At 42.2% G+C, this 21,240-nt stretch overlaps 1 protein-coding gene across 2 annotated transcripts in view; it reads left to right on the top strand.

Moving 5' to 3' along the window:
- CRACD (capping protein inhibiting regulator of actin dynamics) overlaps nt 1-21,240 on the top strand; it is a 231,022-nt gene that overhangs the window by 197,290 nt on the left and 12,492 nt on the right. For both annotated transcript variants that reach the window (XM_077279725.1, XM_077279724.1), the window contains 2 exons: nt 7,081-7,254; nt 11,315-14,255. In XM_077279725.1, coding sequence (XP_077135840.1) covers nt 7,081-7,254; nt 11,315-14,255 — 3,115 coding nt within the window. The remainder of the gene's footprint in view (nt 1-7,080; nt 7,255-11,314; nt 14,256-21,240) is intronic.

The following is a 21,240-nucleotide window of genomic DNA, read 5'->3' as shown; positions in this document are numbered from 1 at the left end:
CTACCATCATTGCTGCAGATACTGCAAATGGCCCATGTGCATTGGGATTTTAGAGTTTGAGGTGTCAATGTGGAGAATGTGTCAGTGTGTAGAATGTGTAAATGTGAAGAATTGTCAATGTGTAGAATGTGTCAGTGTACAATGTGTCAATGTGTAGAATGTATCAGTGTCAATGTGTAAAATGGTCAATGTGTAGAATGGTCAATGTGTAGAATGTGTCAGTGTGGAGAGAGTGTCAATGTGGAGAATGTGTTAATATGTAGTCCATAAAAATCAAGAAAAAAGCTGAAAGGCACTAAGAAACAGGTGAGTAGTCACTGTTTGAGCGGGTTTAGCAGAGTCCAGTAGGTTGTTATGACCCCAATGGCAGAGGGTCTCAGAAATAATTACTAAGTCTGCAAACACAAAAAACCAGCTCATAGGGCAGTGGTAACTGAGCTGACCATATATCTAATCCTAACACCACAAATAGCAGTAGCCGGGGAACGTGCCTACGTTGGTTCTAGACGTCTCGCGCCAGCCGGAGAACTAACTAACCCTAGAAGGGAAAAGAAAGACCTTTCTTGCCTCCAGAGAAAAGACCCCAAAAGTTGGATACAAGCCCCCAACAAATAATAACGGTGAGGTAAGAGGAAAAGACAAACGTAAGAATGAGCTAGGTATTTAGCAAAGAGAGGCCCACTGACTAATAGCAGAATATAGTAAGATGACTTATATGGTCAGCAAAAACCCTATCAAAATATCCACGCTGGATATTCAAGAACCCCCGAACCGTCTAACGGCCCGGGGGGAGAACACCAGCCCCCTAGAGCTTCCAGCAAGGTCAGGAATCACATTTAGTACAAGCTGGACAAAAATGAAAGCAAGCAAATAACCAAAAAAACAAAGAAGCAGGACTTAGCTTAATTTTGCACGAACCCGGACCAGCAGACAGGAGCAAACAGAAAGGATCTGATTACAACGATGCCAGGCACTGGACTAAGGATCCAGGAAGCTTATATAGCAACTCCCCTGGACTAACGACCCAGGTGGGTGCCAAACTGAGGAAAGACAATCCCAGAGTCATATCACTAGTAACCACAAGAGGGAGACAAAAAGTCTAATTCACAACAGTACCCCCCCCTTAAGGAGGGGTCACCGAACCCTCACCAAGACCACCAGGGCGATCAGGATGAGCAGCGTGAAAGGCACGAACTAAATCGGCCGCATGCACATCAGAGGCAACCACCCAGGAATTATCCTCCTGACCATAGCCCTTCCACTTGACCAGATACTGAAGCCTCCGTCTGGAGAGACGAGAATCCAAGATCTTCTCCACCACGTACTCCAACTCGCCCTCAACCAACACCGGAGCAGGAGGCTCAACAGAAGGAACCACAGGTACAACGTACCGCCGCAACAAAGACCTATGGAACACGTTGTGAATGGCAAACGACACCGGAAGATCCAAGCGAAAGGACACAGGATTAAGGATTTCCAATATCTTGTAAGGACCGATGAAGCGAGGCTTAAATTTAGGAGAGGAGACCTTCATCGGAACAAATTGAGAAGACAGCCATACCAAATCCCCAACACGAAGTCGGGGACCCACACCGCGGCGGCGGTTGGCAAAACGCTGAGCCTTCTCCTGTGACAACTTTAAGTTGTCCACCACATGATTCCAGATCTGCTGCAACCTATCCACCACAGAATCTACCCCAGGACAGTCAGAAGGCTCCACATGTCCCGAGGAAAAACGAGGGTGGAAACCAGAGTTGCAGAAAAATGGCGAAACCAAGGTAGCGGAACTAGCCCGATTATTAAGGGCAAACTCAGCCAACGGCAAGAAGGTCACCCAATCATCCTGATCTGCCGAAACAAAACACCTCAAATAAGCCTCCAGAGTCTGATTAGTTCGCTCCGTTTGTCCATTAGTCTGAGGATGAAAGGCAGACGAAAACGACAAATCAATGCCCATCCTAGCACAAAAGGATCGCCAGAACCTGGAAACAAACTGGGATCCTCTGTCAGACACAATATTCTCAGGAATGCCATGTAAACGAACCACATTCTGAAAGAACACAGGAACCAGATCGGAAGAGGAAGGCAGCTTAGGCAAAGGCACCAAATGGACCATTTTAGAAAAGCGATCACACACCACCCAGATGACAGACATGCCCTGAGACACCGGGAGATCTGAAATGAAATCCATGGAAATGTGTGTCCAAGGCCTCTTCGGGACAGGCAAGGGCAAGAGCAACCCGCTGGCACGAGAACAGCAAGGCTTAGCTCGAGCACAAGTCCCACAGGACTGCACAAATGACCGCACATCCCGTGACAAGGAAGGCCACCAAAAGGACCTAGCCACCAGATCTCTGGTGCCAAAAATTCCCGGATGCCCTGCCAACACCGAGGAATGAACCTCGGAAATGACTCTGCTGGTCCACTTATCAGGAACAAACAGTCTGTCAGGTGGACAAGAGTCAGGTCTACCAGCCTGAAATCTCTGCAACACACGTCGCAAATCAGGAGAAATGGCCGACAAGATAACTCCCTCTTTAAGAATACCAACTGGTTCTGCGACTCCAGGAGAGTCAGGCACAAAGCTCCTTGAAAGAGCATCAGCCTTCACATTCTTTGAACCTGGTAAATACGAGACCACAAAGTCAAAACGGGAGAAAAACAATGACCAGCGGGCCTGTCTAGGATTCAGGCGTTTAGCAGACTCGAGATACATCAAATTTTTGTGATCAGTCAAGACCACCACACGATGCTTAGCACCCTCGAGCCAATGACGCCACTCCTCAAATGCCCACTTCATGGCCAGCAACTCCCGATTGCCAACATCATAATTCCGCTCAGCAGGCGAAAACTTCCTAGAGAAGAAAGCACATGGTCTCATTACCGAGCAACCAGGGCCTCTCTGCGACAAAACGGCCCCTGCCCCAATCTCAGAAGCATCCACTTCGACCTGAAAGGGAAGTGAGACATCAGGCTGGCACAAAACAGGCGCCGAAGTAAACCGGCGCTTCAACTCTTGGAACGCCTCCACGGCTGCAGGAGCCCAGTTAGCAACATCCGAACCTTTCTTGGTCATATCCGTCAAAGGTTTAACAACGCTAGAAAAATTAGCGATAAAATGACGGTAGAAGTTAGCAAAACCCAAGAACTTCTGAAGACTCTTAACTGACGTGGGTTGAGTCCAATCATGAATAGCTCGGACCTTGACTGGGTCCATCTCCACAGCAGAAGGGGAAAAAATAAACCCCAAAAAGGGAACCTTCTGTACTCCAAAGAGACACTTTGAGCCCTTAACAAACAAAGCATTCTCACGCAAAACCTGAAACACCATCCTGACCTGCTCCACATGTGAGTCCCAATCTTCAGAGAAAACCAGAATATCATCCAGATAAACAATCATAAATTTATCCAGATACTTCCGGAAAATATCATGCATAAAGGACTGAAACACTGAGGGAGCATTAGAGAGCCCAAAAGGCATCACCAAGTACTCAAAATGACCTTCGGGCGTATTAAATGCTGTCTTCCATTCATCTCCTTGCTTAATGCGCACAAGGTTGTACGCACCACGAAGATCTATCTTGGTGAACCACTTGGCACCTTTAATCCGGGCAAACAAGTCCGACAACAGAGGCAAAGGATACTGAAATTTAACAGTGATTTTATTCAGAAGCCGATAGTCAATACAAGGTCTCAAAGATCCATCCTTCTTGGCCACAAAAAAGAATCCCGCACCAAGAGGGGAAGAGGATGGACGGATATGCCCCTTCTCCAGAGACTCCTTGATATATGAACGCATTGCGGCATGCTCAGGTACAGACAGATTAAATAGTCTTCCCTTAGGAAATTTACTACCTGGAATCAAATTTATGGCGCAGTCACAGTCCCTATGAGGAGGCAGAGCACTGGACCTGGACTCGCTGAATACATCCTGATAATCAGACAAATACTCAGGAACTTCCGAAGGAGTAGAGGAAGCAATAGACACCGGCGGGGAATCAGCATGAATTCCCTGACAGCCCCAACTTGACACAGACATAGCCTTCCAATCCAAGACTGGATTGTGGGTCTGTAACCATGGCAGACCCAAAACGACCAAATCATGCATTTTATGCAGAACAAGAAAACGAATCACCTCCCGATGTTCAGGAGTCATGCACATGGTTACCTGCGTCCAAAACTGCGGTTTATTTTCCGCCAATGGCGTAGCATCAATACCTCTAAGAGGAATAGGATTTACCAACGGTTCAAGAACAAAACCACAGCGCTTGGCAAATGACAGATCCATAAGACTCAGGGCAGCACCTGAATCCACAAACGCCATAACAGGGTAAGAAGACAATGAGCAAATTAAAGTCACAGACAAAATAAATTTAGGTTGCAAATTACCAATGGCGACAGGACTAACAACCCTTGTTAGGCGTTTAGAGCATGCTGATATAACATGTGTAGAATCACCACAGTAAAAACACAACCCATTCTGACGTCTATGATTTTTCCGCTCATTTCTAGTCTGAATTCTATCACATTGCATTAAATCAGGTGTTTGTTCAGACAACACCACCAGAGGATTAGCGGTTTTGTGCTCCCGCAAACGCCGGTCAATTTGAATAGCCAGCGCCATGGAATCATTCAGACTTGTAGGAATGGGGAAACCCACCATCACATTCTTAATGGCTTCAGAAAGGCCATTTCTGAAATTTGCGGCCAGAGCACACTCATTCCACTGAGTAAGCACGGACCATTTCCGAAATTTTTGGCAATACACTTCAGCTTCATCCTGGCCCTGAGAAATAGCCAGCAAGGCTTTTTCTGCCTGAACTTCAAGATTGGGTTCCTCGTAAAGCAATCCGAGCGCCAGAAAAAACGCATCAATATTTGCCAATGCCGGATCTCCTGGCGCTAGCGAGAAAGCCCAATCCTGAGGGTCGCCCCGTAAAAAAGAGATAACAATTTTAACTTGCTGAGCTGAATCTCCAGATGAACGGGGTCTCAGAGATAGAAACAATTTACAATTATTCCTGAAATTCCTAAACTTAAATCGGTCTCCAGAGAACAGTTCAGGAATAGGTATTTTAGGTTCAGACATTGGACTACTGGTAACAAAATCTTGTATGCCCTGCACACGAGCAGCAAGCTGGTCTACACTTGTAATCAAGGTCTGGACATTCATGTCTGCAGCAAGCACAAGCCACTCAGGTAAAGGGGAGGAAGAGAGGAGAAAAAAAAAAAAAAAAAACTCTGAATTTCCTTTCTTATAATCCCACTTCAGCAATGCATTAAACATTCAATGTTGGCCTGGCATACTGTTATGACCCCAATGGCAGAGGGTCTCAGAAATAATTACTAAGTCTGCAAACACAAAAAACCAGCTCATAGGGCAGTGGTAACTGAGCTGACCATATATCTAATCCTAACACCACAAATAGCAGTAGCCGGGGAACGTGCCTACGTTGGTTCTAGACGTCTCGCGCCAGCCGGAGAACTAACTAACCCTAGAAGGGAAAAGAAAGACCTTTCTTGCCTCCAGAGAAAAGACCCCAAAAGTTGGATACAAGCCCCCAACAAATAATAACGGTGAGGTAAGAGGAAAAGACAAACGTAAGAATGAGCTAGGTATTTAGCAAAGAGAGGCCCACTGACTAATAGCAGAATATAGTAAGATGACTTATATGGTCAGCAAAAACCCTATCAAAATATCCACGCTGGATATTCAAGAACCCCGGAACCGTCTAACGGCCCGGGGGGAGAACACCAGCCCCCTAGAGCTTCCAGCAAGGTCAGGAATCACATTTAGTACAAGCTGGACAAAAATGAAAGCAAGCAAATAACCAAAAAAACAAAGAAGCAGGACTTAGCTTAATTTTGCACGAACCCGGACCAGCAGACAGGAGCAAACAGAAAGGATCTGATTACAACGATGCCAGGCACTGGACTAAGGATCCAGGAAGCTTATATAGCAACTCCCCTGGACTAACGACCCAGGTGGGTGCCAAACTGAGGAAAGACAATCCCAGAGTCATATCACTAGTAACCACAAGAGGGAGACAAAAAGTCTAATTCACAACAGTAGGTATAGCTGAGTCAACAACCCCAACAGTCGGTAATCCACGGAATATGGCGTGCTTGCTTGAAGAAACATATGTAAAAATCCAAATAGGGAGGTTCTGGACCCGTTAAAGCGTGTAACACGCGAAACGGCCGTAGTCCATTAACCTAACCAGCTTGCTCTGCATCTATCCTGCCCTCTGAAACCATGTCCACAGCACGTTGTTGAAATAAAGGACAAAGGTTTTTTTATCGGAAGATTTGTGTGGTGCTGCTACTTTCTTCCCTATTTGTGTTAGTATGTAGATTGGTCAATGTGGAGAATGGTCAATGTGGAGAATGGTCAATGTGTAGAATGTGTCAATGTGGAGAATGCGTCAATGTGTAGAATGGTCAATGTGGAGAATGTGTCAATGTGAAGAATGTGTAAATGTGGAGAATGTGTCAATGTGGAGAATGTGTCAATGTGGAGAATGTGTCAATGTGGAGAATGTGTCAATGTGTAGAATGGTCAATGTGGAGAATGTGTCAATGTGTAGAATGGTCAATGTGGAGAATGTGTCAATGTGTAGAATGGTCAATGTGGAGAATGTGTCAATGTGGAGAATGTGTCAATATGGAGAATGTGTCAATGTGTAGAATGGTCAATGTGGAGAATGTGTCAATGTGTAGAATGGTCAATGTGGAGAATGTGTCAATGTGTAGAATGTGTCAATGCGTATAATGTGTCAATGTGGAGAATGTGTCAATGTGGAGAATGTGTCAATGTGGAGAATGTGTCAATGTGGAGAATGTGTCAATGTGTAGAATGTGTCAATGCGTAGAATGGTCAATGTGGAGAATGTGTCATTGTGGAGAATGGTCAATATGTAGAATGGTCAATGTGGAGAATGTGTCAATGTGTTGAATGGTCAATGTGGAGAATGTGTTAATGTGGAGAATGGTCAATGTGGAGAATGGTCAATGTGGAGAATGGTCAATGTGGAGAATGTGTCAAAGAAGATTTTCCCATAACTACTCTCCATGTTACAGGTCACTCCAGTGAAATCATCTAGAACAAAGAGACCATCTGGCACAATCGAATCTATAAATTTAGATGCTGTTCCTCGATCTGCTGCTTGTTTAGATAATAGTGCCGCTAAACACAAACTTGCTGTCAAGCCAAAAAATCAGAGAGTGTCAAAGAAACTCAGGGGGATGTCCCAGGTAATGTATGAAGATATGCTATATACTGCTGGCATATAGACAGATGAAGGTAGTCTAGATGTCTGACATTACTCTTCCAATGCATCTATAGAAAGGAATAATGTGGTTTTGCAATCAGTCTAGAATACAAAATTACCATTCTTTCGTGTAAAGTACATAAAATTCTAAGATACAGAAAACTGAAACCCTGGAAAGGGTAGGGGTCCAAAAATCACTACAGTAATGAAAGAACCAAAGCAAACAAATATATGCCAGGACTGAAATAATATATTAGTTTTAGAAAATAAGATATATGGAAAAAGTACACATAGTAGTAAGAGCCTCACCCCTGATGAAGCATTAGTGAAATGCACGCCAGGTGATAGGTGGGAGAGCCTCTTATGTGTACTTTTTCCACATCTTGGGGAATTACCCTGTGTGGCACTCCAATCTGAATAATTGAATATATATATATATATATATATATATATATATATATATATATATATATATATATATATATATATATATATATATATATAGTATATTATATACAGTGGGGGAAATAAGTATTTGATCCCTTGCTGATAGCATATCAAAAATAAAATCCAGAAAATCACATTATATAAATTTATTTGCATTTTGCAGTGAGAAATAAGTATTTGATCCCTCTGGCAAACAAGACTTAATACTTAGTGGCAAACCTCTTGTTGGTAAGCACAACAGTCAGACTTTTTTTGTAGTTGATGATGAGGTTTGCGCACATGTCAGGAGGAATTTTGGTCCACTCCTCTATGCAGATCATATATAAATCATTAAGATTTTGAGGCTGTCGCTTGGCAACTCGGAGCTTCAACTCCCTCCATAAGTTTTCTATGGGAATAAGGTCTGGAGACTGGCTAGGCCACTCCATGACCTTAATGTGTTTCTTTTTGAGCCACTCCTTTGTTGCCTTGGCTGTATGTTTTGGGTCATTGTTTTGCCGGAAGACCCAGCCAAGACCCATTTTTAATGTCCTGGCGGAGGGAAGGAGGTTGTCACTCAGGATTTTACGGTTGATGGCTCCATCTGTTGTGAATTAGACTTTTTTGGCTCCCTCTTGTGGTCACTAGTGATATGACTCTGGGATTGTCTTTCCTCAGTTTGGCACCCACCTGGGTTGTTAGTCCAGGGGTGTTGCTATATGAACTTCCTGAATTCTCAGTCTGGTGCCTGGCAACGTTGTAATCAGTCCTTTCTGTTTGCTCCTGTCTGCTGGTCCGGGTTCTTGCAAAATTAAGCTAAGTCCTGCTTCCTTGTCTTTTGGTTATTTGCATTGCTCTTATTTTTTGTCCAGCTTGTACTAAATGTGATTCCTGATTTTGCTGGAAGCTCTAGGGGGCTGGTATTCTCCCCCCGGGCCGTTAGACGGTTCGGGGGTTCTTGAATATCCAGCGTGGAAATTTTGATAGGGTTTTTGCTGACCGTATAAGTCATCTTACTATATTCTGCTATTAGTCAGTGGGCCTCTCTTTGCTAAATACCTAGTTCATTCTTACGTTTGTCTTTTCTTCTTACCTCACCGTTATTATTTGTTGGGGGCTTGTATCCAACTTTTGGGGTCTTTTCTCTGGAGGCAAGAAAGGTCTATCTTTTCCCTTCTAGGGTTAGTTAGTTCTCCGGCTGGCGCGAGACGTCTAGAACCAACGTAGGCACGTTCCCCGGCTGCTGCTATTTGTGGTGCGAGGATTAGATATACGGTCAGCCCAGTTACCACTGCCCTATGAGCTGTTTTTTTGTGTTTGCAGACTTGGTATTTATTTCTGAGACCCTCTGCCATTGGGGTCATAACATCCATCCATTCTCCCGTTGATGCAGTGAAGTAGACCTGTGCCCTTAGCAAAGAAACACCCCCAAAACATAATGTTTCCACCTAGATGCTTGACAGTGGGGATGGTGTTCTTTGGGTCATAGGCAGCATTTCTCTTCCTCCAAACACAACGAGTTGAGCTAATGCCAAAGACCTCAATTTTTGTCTCATCTGACCACAGCAGCTTCTCCCTATCACTCACAGAATCATTCAGTTGTTCATTGGCAAACTTCAGACGGGCCTGCAAGTGTGGCTTCTTTAGCAGGGGGACCTTGTGGGCACTGCAGGATTTTAAACCTTAAAAAATGGCGTAATGTGTTACCAATAATTTTCTTGGTGACTGTGGTCCCAGCTGCCTTGAGATCATTAACAAGTTCCCCCCGTGTAGTTCTCACCTTCCTCATGATCAAGGATACCCCATGCGGTGAGATTTTGCATGGTGCCCCAGATCGATGTCAATTGTCATTTTGTATTTCTTCCATTTTCTTACTATTGCACCAACAGTTGTCTCCTCCTCACCCGGCGTCTTACTTATGGTTTTGTAGCCCATTCCAGCTTTGTGCAGGTCTATGATCTTGTCCCTGACATCCTTATAAAGCTCTTTGGTCTTGCCCATGTTGTAGAGGTTAGAGTCGGACTGATTAATTGAATCTGTGGACAGGAGTCTTTTATAAAGGTGACTATGTAAGACAGCTGTCTTTAATGCAGGTAACGAGTTGATTAGGAGCGTCTAACTGGTCTGTAGGAGCCAGAACTCTTAATGGTTAGTAGGGGATCAAATACTTATTTCTCACTGCAAAATGCAAATAAATGAATATAATTTATACAATATGATTTTCTGGATTTTATGTTTGATATTTTTTTATCTCGGAATGTTAAAATTAACCTACCCTTATAATTTATACAATATGATTTTCTGGATTTTATGTTTGATATTTTTTTATCTCGCAATGTTAAAATTAACCTACCCTTAAAATTATAGACTGTTCATGTCTTTGTTCATGTCTTTGTCAGTGGCTAAACTGCCAAAATCAGCAAGGAATCAGATACGTATTTCCCCCACTGTATATATATGTACTACTTTCTATTTATTATAATTATATACCTCTACAAATGTACGTCTTAAGCTGATTATATTTATTATGTGATTGGTGCCTTTTTACTATTGGGGTTCCTTTACTGGCTCACCCAAAAATTTGTCCTTTTGTCTGTTTTGTTGAGAATCTATATATATGTCATTTTAAAATTTAATGCCTAGTAAATCCTATGTTTTTAACATAATTAAATCAAGACGGTCAAAGGTGGTGCACTCTATTTAAAAGAGGATGGTGCACGAAGGAAAAGAAGTACTGTATAACATAGAATGGTGATCTTCGGCACTCAATAAGTAACAGAGAGATTAAGTTTCAAATGATTTCCAATTTAATATGCAGCCAACATAGTAGGGTATAGAGACCTCAATCCATCCAACTTTTCGGCATCATTGCCTTCATCAAGGGTGTCTGTACGGGATATATGTCGGTGTATATCCAAAGCTTAAGTGCAATAAGGTGAAGACCGTGCCGAGTTGCAATATGCAGGAACAGCCCATCCGCTGCAGTAGACGGCTTGCTTCCGGGGTTTACCTCACCGCATCTAAACACCGGAAGACACCCTTGATAAAGGCAATGATGCCGAAACGTTGAATGGATTGATGTCTGCATATCCTACTACGTCAGCTGCATATTAAATTGGAAATAATTTGAAACTTAATCATTCTGTGACTTATTGAGTGCTGAAGGTCACCGTTCTATATTTAACTAATAATTGATATTATTTCAGTCTTGGCAGATATTTGTTTGCCTTTGGTTTTTACATACAATTCCAGTGACCATCTAAGCTGCCAAATTATATTTGAATAATGCTAATAAAATCACTAAATCTCTAATTTTGTGACTGATGGAAATGTCCAAATGCAGCGCTCAGCAGTCCCAGAGACGAGGAGAAGAAGAAGTCAAGAAGTCAAGCATGCGCACGTCCTCTCCAATAAGGATGTGCTGCAGAGCCTCATTCTTGAGGTTCATGAGTTCATTGGGGGTCCCAGTGGTCAAAGCCCCAGTGATCAACATGATAGGGATAACTTGATTTTTGGAGCTTATCCCTTAAGTTTTATGTTAGGGTTTCTGACAATGAACTTATAATTTATGATTTATTACAAGTCTCCTTTTAAAACATTTTTAACCTTCTCTTCAGGATTGTTACAACATAGAAGACAATGAACATGAACCTGGACTGAATGTTCATCTATCTCTCAACAAAGCCATGTATCACTCAATGGATATTTCCCACCAAGATATAATTGTGTCTCATATTTCTGAACCAAAAGCCGTTGGATTACAAGTTCCTGAGAATATGCCAGTGGCCAGAGGACAACATGAAGTGAAAAAAGACTGGGAAATAAAACAAGAGGAGCCAGTCACTTTTAAATCTGAAGAAAGTAGACAAGTGGATAAAGTAAAGACGATAGAAGCTGATAAAATTAAAACAGAAGAAGAACAAAGAAGACAAGAAATAATTAAGAAAATTGAGCTAGAAAGGCTACAGTATAAGATAAGAGAACAGAAAGAAAATGAAATGAAGGAACAGCGTAGATGTGAGGAAGAGAAGAAACTGCGAGCTGAACAAATTTTGAAAGAAGCAGAACAAAGAAGACAAGATGAGCAAAGACAACGTGAACAGGAGGAGCGTAGATGTCTCGAACTAGAAGAACAAAAAACTTGTGAGCAGTCTCAACAGAGAGCAGTACAGCAAGCTGAGGACCAGAAGAAAGAAAGAGAGCAGAAAATAGAGCAACAGAAAAGTATGCGGGAAGCTGAGGAACATAAAACTCATCAAGCGGAGATGCAAAAGGCTCTATTGGTAGCAGAGGTCCAGAAAATATGTGAAACTGGGGAAGCAAGAGCTCTGCAGGAAGCTGGGGAGCAAAACAAATACAAACTTGGAGAACATAAAATCCTTACATTGGAAGAAAGAGTGGAAATGTGTACACCTGAGCAACAAAAAGCTCTTCAGATCATAGAAGAAAAGAAAAGCTGTGAAGTGGAGCAGCGGAAAGCAATTCAAATAGCAGAAGAGAAGAGGAACCATGAACTGGAGCAGCAGAATGTGCTTAAGATCGCAGAGGAAAACAAGAAAGAGCTTGAAATTGCACCAGGGCTGAGAGTGCATGAAATGGAGCAACAAAAAGAACTACAGGTAGAAGAACAGAAAATGAGTGAACTGGAGCTCCAGATGACTTCCCAGAAATCTGAAGAACAGAAGAAACATGAAGAGGAACTTCAAAAATCAGAGGAGGGGAAGAGGTGTGAATTGGAGAAACACAGGGCCCATAAGGCAACTGAGGAGAACAAAGGGCTCGAAGTGGAAGGGCAGAAGGACAAGAAATTCATACACAAGGAACAATTACAAAAATCAGATCCTATTATTGAGGATGTAAAGAAGACTGTAGTCGAACCACAGCTTTCCTCCATGGATCATAAAAGCAGTATTATAGAGAAACGGCTAACCGAAAGGCCGAAAACAGAGGATGGAAGTAAAGGAAATGATGAGGATTTAAAACAGAGACTAACTAATGAAGAACTGCGATGGCAGGAACTTGACCAAAGGCAAAGACCATTTACATTTAAGGTCACATCAGGCGAAAAGCAGATGATATTTGAGAAAGTTAATTTATCTCCAGTTACATTAAGAACGCAACAAACAACATGCCCTGATACATCAGGCTCTAACGAGACTAAAACTAATATTAGTTCACAAGTTCTTCCATCCTCCCAGAGCATTCCCCATACTGCAATTTTGGTTACAGGAGCACAATTGTGCAGTACAGCAGTGAACCTTAATCAGATTAAGGACCCAGCTTGTAAGGCATTGCTTGGACTAAAAGAAGAGAGGAACTTAGATATTGCTGAAACCAAAAATGAAAGAAATAATGGCAATACTAAGTATATCAGCAGTAAAACAAAATACACTTCAGAGACATTGGAAAATCAGTCTATCAGTGCAGAATTGGCTTCCGCTAGGTCAAAAATATTCAATAAATCTGAAAATACTGCCATGACTGAAAACAATAAAAGTGATCCTCGCGTATCTAGTGATGACTGGACAGGAAAGGGTAAAGTGGAATCCCATAATCTCTTACGAAAGACAATGTCAGCCAGTGCAAAATTTTCTATAACACCAGCATGGCAAAAATTTCCAGAAACTGGAAAAGACGTTGAGGTTAGAAGTAAGGAACATATAGGGTCAGTGTTACCTGAAAATGCGGCTCAGGGAAGGCCTGCAGAAAGAGCATTGAGTGTTCAAGAAGTGGTAGAATATAATCTGAAAAAGCAAGGTATGCTTGAAGGTGGTGCAGAAGGTTGTATATTTTCTAAAGATCTTCCATCCTTTTTGGTTCCTAACCCACCTCAGTCTCCTCGTCGTCATTTAGAAGGACAATCTTCTTCACCCAATGTGCAAATGCCCCACAGTATGAGAACAGATAAATTATTACAAATTTCAGAAGAAAAGGTGGCTCCATTTGGAATCAAACTAAGAAGGACACATTATTCCTTGAGATTTCATTCAGATGCTCAGAATGAACAGAAGAGGAAGAAACGATATAGTGCAGGAGACAGCTTTGAAGGTGTTCCTACTCCATTTTCTGCAGGAGATGAAACTGAAATAAGGACTTTACCAGACAAAGAAATTTCAGAGTCCCTTACAATGTTAAGGAATGACAGTGCTGTTAAAGTCTTGACAGATACCTCAAACAACCCACCTGAAAGCATGCATGGCAGCCCAATTTCTCCACTGATCCCAGGTACAAGCCACCATCTGTCATCACCTAACAAAGACAGGATAGCTCCTAAGTCGCCTATCATCCAGAAGCCATCACTTGCACCTAAACCATCTAGTCCAACCCCACCATCTTCCCCACTTTCAAAACTTAGTAAAATAGAAGTGAATGATCCTCATGGGGAAAAGTTGGACAAAACCAGACAAAGAAGCGTAATGGAAGAAGTTAAATCGAGTTCTGCTTTGTCATCTTCAAAACACAGTGAAAGTCTTGAGCATGAAAAAACAGAAAATGCAAATTTGCCATCAATCCCATGGCGAGATAAAGGGGATAAAAGATCAGAGAAAACTGGAAGAGGTAGTGTAATTAGATCTCAATTATGTATCTTTTATTTACGTACTGCAATTTTCAGGTCAAGGATTTAAAACTGCCCAATGATGTTACTTATAGAGAACTTGTCAGCACGATATGTGAGATAAAGATGTTGCTGTAATGGTGCTGTAATTCTGATTACATTGATACCTTTGGTAAAGAAATCCGCTTTGTGGTTCTTCTTTAATCACTGTTTGAAGTTTTCTGCTAATTAGATTTCAGTGCACAGGGGCCGGACTGTGCACCGGGTCTTCTCCTCCCTGTCTGTGAGTCCCCAGCCCCTCCGCCCATCTCTAGTCGTGGAATGACAGGTCACTACTGAGATTTCAAAGAGAGGACGCAGGTCATTCAAAGACAGGAGACAGGTGGAAGTGGATCACAGACAAGGAGGAGAAGACCCAGTGCACAGTCCGGCCCCTGTGCACCGAAATCTAATTAGCAGAAAACTTCAAATGGTGATTAAAGAAAAACCACAAAACAGATTTTTTTCACCAAAAGGTATCAATGTAATCAGTAATACAGCGCCATTATGGCAATATCTTTACTTTACATTACAAAATCGTGCAGACAGGTTCTCTTTAAAGGGAATAAGTCACCTTGTAAAATGCTATTTACCTGCAGATATAGGTTTAATTCTGCAGGTAAATAATGTTACAATGCTGCTCGGCTGCCTTACTGAAAATGCAACTACTGGGAGAAAATTAACTCCTTTTTCTGAGGAGCCGCAGGCTTTCATCCATGGGGCATGCATAGAGAGGGTTCAGTCTTCGCTCACAGCACTACACATGGTATTGTGGGTGGCGGCTGTAACTCCGCCCCGGCACTGTGATTGACATCCGCACACATGCGCTGCACTGCAAGCTGTTAATTACCGTGCTGATGCATGCTTACTTCATCTATCGTGTGTGGTGCTGTGGGCAGTGACTGTAGCCGTCCCCATGACTGAAAACCAGCAGCTTTCAGTAATGTGGTCACACAGCATTGTAATGTTATTTACCTGCAGACTAACCATTTATCTGCAGGTAAATAGCATTTTTCCAAGGAGACCGTTTCCCTTTAAAAGGGTTTCTCAAGCATATGACAATGATGACCCACCCTAGCACACGTCATCATTACCAGATCGGTAGGGGTCTAACACCCGGTGCACCCACTGATCTGTTATTACACAGAGTTGAACAGCACAGCTATGTTTAGTGTGCAGTGTACTACTGCTGGGTACTGCAGATCAGCAGATATTCTCCTAAATAAGAGCTGACCTGCAGTACCAGCATCAGCCACTATACAGTGTATGGAGCTGTGCTGCTTTACATCTGGTCACCGCCAGGGCAAATAACATCAGATCTGTGGGGGCACCGGGTGTTGGACCGCCGCCTATTTGTAAATGGTGACCTATCTCATGGTCATTAATACCATGTGCCCAAACAATACCTGTAAATTGATTAAAATAAGCCAACATTATCATATTATTTGCCAGTAGCCAAGTGTCCCATAAAATGGTGCAGTTATTCACAACCGTGTAACTAATTCCATCTACAGACATTTATAATTATGATCCCCATGTAGGAACACAGGAAGGTGCTGTGCAGCTCATCATAAGAAGCCAATGGAGCCTGTCGGACATTAGTGATATTTATCGTTTCTCTGCTACATAATATGATAAAGCCACATTGATAAGCGTGAACATAGTCCCAATGACAATATTTTATGGTGTCCAACACTGTGGTCTATGTGCAGCAGTCATGAGGCGACATACATCTGTGTAATAAGCCGTGGATTACGGTAAATTATTATTATTATTTATTTATATAGCACCATTGATTCCATGGTGCTGTACATGAGAAGGGGTTACATCAAAATACAAATATCACTTACAGTAAGCAAAACTAACAATGACAGACTGGTACGGAGGGGAAAGAGGACCCTGCCCTTGCGGGCTTACATTCTACAGGATTATGGGGAAGGAGACAATAGGTCGGGGGTTGCAGTAGCTCCGATGCTGTTGAGGTGGCCGTGTGGTCATTACAGGTTGTAAGCTTCTTTGACGAGGTGGGTTTTCAGGTTCCGTTTGAAGGATCCAAATGTGGTGGATAACCGGACGTGCTGGGGCACTGATTTCCAGAGGATGGGGGATATTCAAGAGAAGCCTTGGAGGCGATTGAGTGAGGAGCGAATAAGTGTGGAGGAGAGGAGGAGGTCTTGGGAGGACCGGAGATTACGTGAGGGAAGATATTGAGAGATTAGTTCAGAAATATATGGAGGATAAAGGTTATGGATGGCTTTGTAGGTCAGTGTTAATAGTTTAAACTAGATATGCTGGGAAAATGGGAGCCAGTGAAGGGATTTGCAAAGAGGGGAAGCAGGAGTGTAGGGAGGAGAGAGATTAATTAGTCGGACAGCAGAGTTAAGGACGGACTGGAGGGGTGCAAGAGTGTTAGAAGGTAGGCCACAGAGGAGGATGTTGCAGTAGTCGAGGCGGGAGACGATTAGGGCATGCACAAGCATTTTGGTAGAGTGAGGGTTGAGGAAAGGACGGATTCTGAAAATATTTTTGAGCTTGAGGTGACAGGAGGTGGCGAGAGCTTGGATGTGCGGTTTGAAGGACAGGGCAGAGTCGAGGGTTACTCCGAGGCAGTGGATTTCCGGGACAGGGGAAAGTATGATTTCATTTATTTTGATAGATAGATCAGGTAGGGAAGATATGCGAGATAGAAGAAAGATAATTAGTTCAGATTTGTCCGGGATTCTGGAGAGCAGAGAGGTGACATCTGGGCCAGAGAGGTAGATCTGAGTGTCATCAGCATATAGATGGTACTGGAAGCCAAGGGACTTTATGAGTTGTCCCAGGCCAAGGGTATAGATGTAGTTCTATCACATATAAATATATATATAAATAAATATATCACTTATAAATGTAACAAACACATCATTCCACGCTATCAGTGTTCAAATCCCAATATTCAAATGTTAGTGAAAGGCATGTGCATCAGTTATTTGGTGGCAACACATTTTTATTCTACGAGAACAACATACTTTGTTGAGAAAATCCAAAATATGATATTTATTCCAATCTTAGGCTGTGTTCACATAAAGTTATCAGCAGAACTGCTCTGGTTTTACTGCAATTTTGAAAGAATAAAGCTAAAATACACTGTTTCCTCAATGTGGCATTGACGGGGAACATAGCCTTTAAAGAGAAACTGTCACCAGGTCAAAAGTGGTCAGTTTTAATCTTATTTTATTTCCACTACTTCCCTCACTTTTTGTTTTTTTTTCTGAATCTGATGCACGATTCCAGAGATATAGGCCTTTTCATTTAGCACCAATGTTTATGGTCTTTACAAGGGGGGGTGACTCACAGAGTAATTATACAGAGGTGCCTAAGACCCGCCCTAGAGGATCCTGTAAGCATTGTCTCCTTGGAAAAAGCCATAAAAATTTTCACAAAATAGAAAGGCCCATGTATTTGGAGCAGTATATTGTGTTGTATAGTATAAAAACCTAAAACTGAATACTTAGGGGAGTAACTGGAATAAAATAAGAGCAAGAACTGGCCACTTTTAACCTGGTGAAAGAGCTCTTTTAAAGCTACAATTCACCACTGTTTTCTCCAAGATGCTACCTATTATGTTATTGGAAAAGTCTGCTGTGTTGTTCACATGGCAAGTCTGACCCTGGACGTCCAAGACTCTGCTGAACTGTACTCATCAACTTGGTAATTCGGTTCAGGACAACCATGAAGGTTCCAATATTGCAGTTGTTTTATGACCATATGGAAATCCTTAGGCCAGCCATATACATTAAATGGCTATTGGCCAAATTATGCTTTGACCGAGAGCCATCTCAGCCGTCACTTCCATACACAGAAGCGCTCATGAGAAAGCGGTCGGCCCACATCTCAGCCAGTGGCTTTTCTCATGGAGAACAATGCAATCTGCAGTCTGACATCAGACATGCATGATTGACATATGACCAGAACATGAGTCGGCCAGTGCCCTGTCCTTCAACATTGGAATGTGGGCTGAACCCGTTGATATTGGCAGCTGTGGCTGACTTTGGTCTGATGTGTATTGGGGCCTTTACTCTACCATCATCAGGTACATAGCTCACATCTTAAAATAGAAATCATGGTCACTGAGGGTGCGACACGACCAGGCCCATGGAGTCAGGATGGCTGCCAATACCAGCTCTGAGATATATTAGTGTGCAGAGAACCACCGGCTGCATGCAACACTATAGCTATACACGCCGCCAACCAATCAGAGGTCGGCAGCTGATGTCAGATGATGCTCATGTGCTTGATGGCGGCTCATGACTGCCATGCGTTGCCTGCTCCCATGCACGGCTATGGAGTATGAAGAAGACGCTGTGTGACATGGGAACAAGGCCAAGTGAGAGGAATCTTTTTTTTTTTTCATGTTTAAGAGAAGATGATGGGGCTATTATTATAGAAGCTGGACAGAATTACTGGATGGAGGCCAAGGAGGGAGACATTGTTATTGGACAAGAGGCATTATTACAGGAAACGAGACATTTTAACAGAAAGAGGCCAAGGTGATGAACATTATTACTGGACAGGAGATATTATTACAGGATGGAGGCCACTACGGAGGGCATTATGAGGGACATTATTACAGGATGGGGGATATTATTACATTATAGGGACCAGTATGGAGGACATTATTACAGGGGCCCATACATCTGATCAACATACTTGCGAGGACCCAGGACTTAGTTTTAACTCTGGGGTCCATAGAACTCTAATTACACCACGGCTTACAATATAATTATGCTTTTCATTTCCTTGTTTGTGCCTGTACCATAGAACAGTAAATATAAAGAAATGCCTTATCAGCAATTTATATTGCTGCTACAATCCTAATTGTTGGTACAATTAAGTTCACTATTATTTTCTTCTGATTATTTTTCAGACGCATTTCCTCTAACCTTTCACCTGCCTAGTGCATTTGGCCGTCACTTCGTTCTTTATCACGCTTGGAGTTGCTGGCATTGATGTTCACCTCTGACAGTAGTAACTCCATGTAATCAGTTATGTAACTACACAGAGCTCGTTGGGGATCTGTGTCAATTATGATAGGATGAAAGCTGTTGGCATAAAATAAAATAAATCAGTAATGCAGTAGGAGTCTTGCGGACTGAGATAACGTTATATTCATAACTTTATGTTTAGGAACATCGTAACTAACTAAAGTTGATGGGAAGAAAGAGAGTCAGCTTACTGCCAATTAGTGTTCTCTGTTGCATATACATCTCCCGCATTGAGACAACTGAGACAATCATCAAGACAAAGGAAAAATGATCTAAGATCCAGTTCGGGAGTTCATAGAATAAAAATGCAAATCATTATTCCATACATTAAAATCCAATGTACATCCAAAAAAAATCTAGCATACCTGCGCGTTTCATACAAATAAGGCATACTGCCGAAAGGTGTTGGTATGGTAATTTGTTTTGCTTCTTTTCATGTGAGGTCCATCTTGGAATTACATAGGATTTTAATTCATAAAATATAGATTAGCATTTTTATTCTACAGAGTGGGCCATGTATATGGATGCACCTAAATAAAATGGAAATAGCTGGTGATATCAACTTCCTGTTTGCGGCACATTAGTATATGGGAGGGGGAAAACTTTTCAAGATGAGTGGTGAACATGGCGGCCATTTGGAAGTTGGCTTTTTTGGATCCAACTTTATTTTTTCCAATAGGAAGAGGGTCATGTGACACATCAAACTTATTGAGAATTTCACAAGAAAAACAATGGTGTGCTTAGTTTTAACGTAACTTTATTCTTTCATGAGTTATTTACAAGTTTCTCTTTGTTTACAGCCATTGACATGCCGCAGAGGTTAACTCGTGAGGAGCGGATAGAAATTGTGTTTATGTCTGGTGACCACAGTACCCGGGTCATTACAGCAGATTCAATGCAAGACACCCTTCGGAAGAAAACTGTCACCATTCCCACGTTATTTAGGTGTATCCATATAAATGGCCCACCCAAAAAAGTTTGCCTCATCACTGAACATAATGTTCTGTGTAAACTGAGGGTCCTGTTCCAATTTTTGTTTTGCCCATTCTGCAAATTCAGCGCGCCGATCTGGGCCATCCTCCTTGAGATGCTGCAGCAGCTGGATTTTGTAAGGGTGCCATTTGTGAGTAGCTAATATCTGCCGAAGGGATGTTTGACTGATGCCAGATCGGCATGCTGAATTTGCAGATACTGTGTTCACCAGACATCAACACAATTTCTATCCGCTCCTCACGTGTTAACCTCTGCGACATGTCAATGGCTGTACACAAAGAGAAACTTGTTAATAACTCATGAAAGAATAAAGTTACATTAAAACCAAGCACACAATTGTTTTTCTTGTGAAATTCTCAATACGTTTGGTGTGTCACATGACCCTCTTCCGTATTGGAAAAAATAAAGTTGGATCTAAAATGGCCAACCTCAAAATGGCCGCCATGGTCACCACCAATCTTGAAAAGTTTTCCCCCTCCCATATACTAATGTGCCACAAACAGGAAGTTGATATCACCAACCATTCCCATTTTATTTAGGTGTATCCATATACATGGCCCACCCTGTACAGATTTCCTAGCTGGATTGTGGATCTTTTTCTTTTCTCTTGATAACTAAAGTAGACCTCCTTATCTTGTAGGAAAAAATACCTTTATATCTGTTCGAAAACATGTTGGAAAAAAGTCTATAAGAAAATCAACCAAGATCTTTCACATACACAGTCTGTATTTCTGCTTCAAATACTAAGAAAATGCCTAAGGTCTAATTGTTATGAGTCACAATTCTAGATTTACTGTATACAATCTAACTAAAGTAATTACATTACAGATGAAAAGGTCAAATGTTTTATTCACCACATTCAGTAAATATCCACAGTGCAGGAGATAGAGTAATAGAAGCTCTGTGTTAATGTCTTCTCCAAGAGCTGATT

This window comes from Ranitomeya variabilis, chromosome 1 (assembly GCF_051348905.1).
Source record: "Ranitomeya variabilis isolate aRanVar5 chromosome 1, aRanVar5.hap1, whole genome shotgun sequence".
In the NCBI taxonomy this organism is placed as follows: Eukaryota; Metazoa; Chordata; class Amphibia; order Anura; family Dendrobatidae; genus Ranitomeya; species Ranitomeya variabilis.
This window is presented reverse-complemented; position numbering and strand designations above follow the sequence as displayed.